General features: G+C 39.7%; 1 protein-coding gene across 1 annotated transcript; it reads left to right on the top strand.

The window, feature by feature from the left end:
- The first annotated feature begins 2,240 nt into the window (after positions 1-2,240).
- On the top strand, positions 2,241-5,510 carry BCL2A1 (BCL2 related protein A1). The gene is made up of 2 exons (XM_083849822.1): positions 2,241-3,125; positions 4,632-5,510. The coding sequence occupies exons 1-2, from the start codon at positions 2,706-2,708 to the stop codon at positions 4,734-4,736; spliced, it is 525 nt and encodes a 174-aa protein (XP_083705948.1). The 5' UTR covers positions 2,241-2,705; the 3' UTR covers positions 4,737-5,510.
- Positions 5,511-6,270: the final 760 nt, after the last annotated feature.

Genomic DNA, 6,270 nt, shown 5'->3' with positions numbered 1-6,270 from the left:
CATGTACAAAATGAGAATCTGAGCATTGCAGTGGCACGATGCAGGTAAGAGATCCCAAAGCTGACTTCTTGCCATGCTCAGAGCTCAACTGTAGATCTTGAGAAGACTGCTCTGGTCTGACCTTTTATATATACACATATATATATATGTATATATATATATGTACACACACCTTTTATATATATATGTATGTATACACACACATATACACATACATATACATATAACCTGTCAGGGCTACTAAACATCCAGCACTTAGAATCACACCTGCCACCACATGCTGTTGAACAGCAAATGTGTCTAACATTGAGGTCGATGGACCTGGGGCACCTTCAGCAGCTCCATCCCCAGTTCTGGCCACCGGCGTCACAGCTGCTGTTCGAGACGTCTGCTCCGAGCTGCCACCCCCCTTCTGGGAGCTGCGTATGAGCTTCACCTTTCAGCCTTGTAAGAGATCAAGGGGCTGGAAGTGGCAGTGTTTGTACCCAAATTGCTGAGATATTAACATTGATTTCTTTCCATAATGGCGACATATTCATAGCCTTATTTCATCAGCCTCCTCGGAATCCTAAATGCTCCACTAATGAAGAAATATCTGCCTCTGCCTCTGCTCTGATGCTGCAGGTGGTGAAGAAAACAAAACTTGTCTCCGTAGGTATTGTTCACTGTTCCCATATTCAACTATTACTTATATTCACAATGAATACAAACAGCTTTTCATTAATCAATTATTAAGAGAGTCAGGAGTGGGTTATAACTTCATAGATTGTGCTATATAGAAAAAGGGTTCTTGTGATTTTTCCTTGAGTTAGCCCTGTTTGCAGCAAGCACTTGACAGGAGGGAAGCTGTCTGGGTACAGCATTTTCACCCCTTTCTCCCAGAAATTTCTGCCCAGATTTAGGTGAGTTGGGTAGAGGTAAGAGCTGTCACGTCCTTCTCTTTTTTTTTTTTCTTTTTTTTTTCTTTTTTTTTTTCTTTTTCTCATTTTGTTTTGTTTTCATTTGCATTCCTCATAAAAATGTTGGCAGTTTGCTGAAATCACTGAACATAACAAAGGCAAAGACAGCCTAATAGCTCTGCCAAAGCAGCAGCTGCAGGTATTGGATAGAGGACACCTCTGAACTTTCAAAATGAGCTTCGGTAAGAAGGCGTGCATATGGAGGGGAGAGCTAGCTTCCCACCCCGGCCCGAGCATCTCATCCTGCCCTGGGGGGAAGCATCTAAAACGTGAGCTTTTCCAGCTCATACCTCCTTCCTAAATTCATTCTCACCCAAGGGTGAACATGGCACCAGCCACCTCTTCCTTTGCTTCCAACAGAAAGCGAGGCAAATGGTAATGGAGTTTCCCAGGAACTACAGCGATTGATGTCTGTGCTACGCTGGTGATACCTTGAGGTTTCGAACCCCGCTGTGCATGGAAGATGACTGTGTCACTCTGAACCTGGTTCACCTCATACAGAAGAAAAACCCAGCGAAGGAAGTGGAAAGTACACGTTTGTAATTAATGGGTTTCTGCAAAACTGTGATGTCAGAGCAGCAGCATATACAATTTGAGTGGGCTAACTAGGGCTAGCGATACACTGACAGCACAGTTGTGTTGCAGTTGGAGATTTGCCTGATGCTCCGGCAAGATCAGGCTGCCTCGGGAGAAGTGGATTTGTCAGGAAAAGGGGGGGCTAGAGACCTCTGCCTCTTCTCCCCCAAAACAACTGCTTGACCAGAAATTTGAATCGCAGAGCAGTCATTGTAGGCATCGTGATGCTTTTTTGTTATCTGTCATGAAAGAATTGGATGGTATTACACATCACTAGCTTGGCCCCATATTTTCAGCATCGTGTTCTGACATGCTGACTCCATTAGCATTGTCTTTTATACTAATATTGTTTTTCACACCAGAACCCCCCAGTGGGGGAAGGAAATCCTTGAAGCCATTCACTCAAATCTTCAAAGAAGGACCTTGAAGAGCACTCACAGAGAGAGTGTGGGAAACTTTGGAACAGGGAATAATGCTAAAAAGCTGGCTTTCCCCTTTTCCCATCCATATGTGCACCACTGTTTTTTTCCCACTTCTAGCTGTTACATAAAGCTCCCTGCCTGATGAAAAAGGTTTATCCATTTTTCCATAGTGTTGGAAACTTCCACCAGTTTCTTTCAAAATGAATGTGAAGCAGAGATAACCCATAAACCTGCAATACAGACTGCAGCTTTAACCACTGGCACTGAAGATTGGGGTGGGGGAAGCTGGGGATTAGAGCAGACTGCAAGTTCCTATAGCATGCAGCTTTTCAGGCTTTTTTTTCTTTTTTCCAGCTAAATGCTTAACCTTTGCTAGCAAACACCTCTCTTAAATGCCAAATCTTTGCAAGTGTTACATAGCAAAAGTCCCTAGGAAATGACAATTTACACTGCTTAAGAAACGTGGTAAGTGGTGTTTTTAGTTGTAGAATCATACTATTTATAAAAATAATAAATCACTCAAGATTTGTTTTCTCCCCCGAGAAGACGTTTTTTTCTTTCACTTCCGCTTTGACATATTCCACAACCCACACGATCATTAAGTGACTACACTTTTACAGGAACTTCCGTGGTAAAATAAAAAAAATTCCATCTAAAACCGAAGATACAAAGCTGTGTGCATGTCTTGTGGCTGCTCATTATTGACCCTGATTAAGAGCGGTGCACTGCTCTCTGAGCTTCATACTAAATGGAAACTGCTGAGTTCTATTACGTTTATTATTTAGCTCAAGATTATCTGCAGTATGTGCTTCAGGAATCACATCTCGGACCAGCTCAAACCAGAGTTGCTCATGTCTTGCGAAACATTGCATCTTCGCTGCAAGATCAAACAGAGGAGGCTCTCAGACCCTTCCTGGACAGGATTGATATTACTTCTGTAGATGTTGCCAAGAGAATTTTCAATGGTGTCATGGATGAGAAATTTGCTGATGGAAATACTAATTGGGGAAGAATTATGACCATATTTACTTTTGGGGGTCTTCTCACTAAGAAGCTTCAAGAACATGGAGTTCAGCTCACTGGAGAGGAGAAGGAGCAGATCTCTTATTTTATTACAGAGTACATCATAAACAACAAAGCCGAATGGATAGATGCAAATGGTGGCTGGGTAAGTTTCAGTTCAGCATCTTCTAATTTTTCCCCAAAATACAGAGTCAGAGATTTTTCTTAATTAAGGAAAACTTGTTACAGACACTTTCAAAAACATTTTATTAAGGGCTTTATGTGGTGGCTTAGTTTATGATGTCTGTAATGTCTGCTTGAGACTTACAGAGAAATCTTTGCTTCTGCTTTAAATGGAACAATGCTAAAAGACATCTTTCTTTTGAAAAAGGCACTTTCTGTTAACAGTCAAAACCCTAGAGTTAATCATAGGATTGTACGATAATTCAGGTTTAGAGAGACATTAGGTAATCATCTAGTGCAACCTCCTGCTCCAAGCAGGTTAAACAAGGCATTCCATCAAAACTTCCCATTATTAAATCTAAAATTGAATGCATCCTACAGTTAGTGTAGCAATTATGCTTTCGTAGAGGAGTTGGTCCAAAAATACTGAAGTTCAAAGTAAGGGAAGAATACACAGGTCTCATCCTCACAGTTAAATCAGTACTTCTGCTGTGGATTTCATGAAGCCACTATTTAATCCCCCAAATCAGTTGACTTAAACACATTTAGAGGTAAGAACGACTGGAGACAAATCTCTTCTGTTTGTTTGGGCTGAGATAATCCTAGAAGTTCCATATATCAATGGTCAAAGCTGAGAAAAGCATTTGTCAATATGTGGATTACTTCGTCAAGCTGCTGAAATTCGCTTCTGCTGGTGGAGGGGAGGTCCCTGTTGCTTTGCACAGTTTCATCCCACCAATACCTTTTTCTATTGCAGTTAGGGGAAGCTGAGTAACAGTGACATCAGAGTTAGTTATTTCCCTGGTACTTTTTTTTTCTTTACCTATTTGTAAATGTTACTTTCTCTTTCCATCCCCTTCTAGTCCTACTTCTCTTATATTTCCTATTTTCTATTACTGTTTTTCCCTCAGTTGTTTTTTAGTGTTTTTCTTTTCCTTTATTCTCCTTTTGTTTGTTTTGATCCTTCTCTGGCTGGTAACAGTAAAAAAAGGTGATAATGAGTCATGGACCCTTGATGCATCAGATTTATTGTAGAGGCTTCTCTCTTCATCTCTTGCAAATAGAGTCATTTTTATTTTAAAGAAGTATCAACTCCAGGCAGCATTCTGTCATAACATGTGGCCCATCATAGTAGAAGAAGGAGGCTTAAAGGAAGATATTTATAATCATATTATTATATCAGAAACACAGTACTTGTATCTTCCTTTAAGATGTGGGCTCAGATGATACAGTTCACATTCATTTTCTATTTACACAGGGAGGGCATGGTCTTGACTTGGAGATAAAACAAGCACTGAGCAAGGTGTAGCTATTTTCACCTTCTCATTTTAAAGCTCTATTCATCTTTTTGAGGCAGAGCTCCGAAGAGCTGCCTCTCTATGCGCAATGGTGTAGCACTTTGTTAACCTGATACTAGCACAATGTGGTCCATTTTTCCTGTACATGTTGCTTCTAAGCTGTCCCTAACTGTGCATGTTCTTTTCCACAGGAAAATGGCTTCCTAACAAAGTTTGAAAGAAGATCACTACTGTCTTTCTCCAAAATTACAGACATATTCGTAGCTCTTTTTTCCTTGTTCAGAGAGTACTACTGAAATAATGGACCCGCCATTCACGCACAATCTAGATATTGCCACAAGCTTCATTGCTAAGCTTTCCTCCAAGCAGTATCAACTAGAAAATAATTTTACTGTTTTTTTTTTAATTTATTTGTATTTATTTTGACTGAATGCAAAGTTTAACATGCTCTCCTAATTGCCAAACCTAAAGAAAAGACCCCTCTGAAGAGGAATTGACACAGCAACATGCAGCAATGCAAGCCAACCTTTCCAGGCAGGACTGCTTCGAGAGAGAGAGAGATCGTCCCCCACATCCAGACAGTTCTTGGAATCTCTGTTGCACCTCCATGAAAGGACATTGATTTACTGAAATACAATCCAATGGGTTAGGAAACAAACTTTAATCTCATTTGTTTTGTAAATGAATACTATTGTAATGCATTTTTATTGCAACATTTGTATAAGTAAAAGGAGGGGATTCCTCTGAAGAAAAAGGAAATGCAAATTCCAGTGTAAAAGTGGGTACAAATTACTGACACAAAGCAATCTTCATAGTTAGAACAAATTGTGGAAACTATCACTTTGGACTTGTACACTCACTCACTGTTAATGCAATGGTATGTGTTTCTTTGTTGTATTTTTAATTGCTCATATCTACAGTGACTGTTCCTTCAAAATTTTGTAATGTAGTCACTTGAACTTTTTTAAACTAGATTTTTTTAAATAGAGAAATACAAATTATTTTAAAATAAGAAATTTGTGTAAATACACTAATATTTTTGAAAAATACATTAAAATATATATTTTAAAGTCTTATGATTGGCCTCATCTCTTTCAGAAAAACTGGAGGAAGGGGAAAGATCTACCTGGGTAAGACAACTCTCAGAAAAGCTGTTACAGAGCTACTGGAGAATCTAAGTAATAGATGGGTTTGAGCTGAAGCCCAGGGATGTCAACACTTTAATTTTCTGTAGTACTCTTAAGTGTTATATGGTAGTTTATACAAGAAATGGATAGCTTTTTGCAAAATTAATGAACTGGATCAGCTTCAATGACAGTAATTGGTGTTTTGGGATACACGGCCTAGTCAGCAAATTCACAGGTAGTTCCTAACAGACTTCCAGACTTTTATAGTCTGGGACAACTATTGTTTTGACTCAAGTTCCATTTGCTTTCAAAATTTAAACTGTCAAGAATTCATTTTAGAAGGGTTTTCTTTAGCTGTAGTGACTGCCCTACATTTGGGGACTAAGACTAGGTCTAAATAGTCTTCTTTTGTAGACATGGTGGGAGGTGAGCCGAACAAAGGCAGCCACGGGCCTGTGGCACACAACAGCAGTATTCCTCGAGACAAATCCTCTATACCATGAAGGCTTTATGACACCAGCAGAATGAACCAGCCTCCTTCTGGTATTGGGCTCTCTCTCCAACTTGCTGGGTTTAACTAGAGAACACACGCACGCGTTAACATTCGCAAGAAACAGTACTGCTCCCTCTTCCTCTCCAATGAAAGCAATAAAGATGATTTAGCATGTATAGCAGGATTTCTGAGATTAATTTTGTTGCCGCT

This window comes from Anser anser, assembly GCF_964211835.1.
Source record: "Anser anser genome assembly, chromosome: 10".
In the NCBI taxonomy this organism is placed as follows: Eukaryota; Metazoa; Chordata; class Aves; order Anseriformes; family Anatidae; genus Anser; species Anser anser.
Note: the sequence above shows the minus strand (reverse complement) of the source record. Positions and strands in the feature narration are given on the sequence as shown.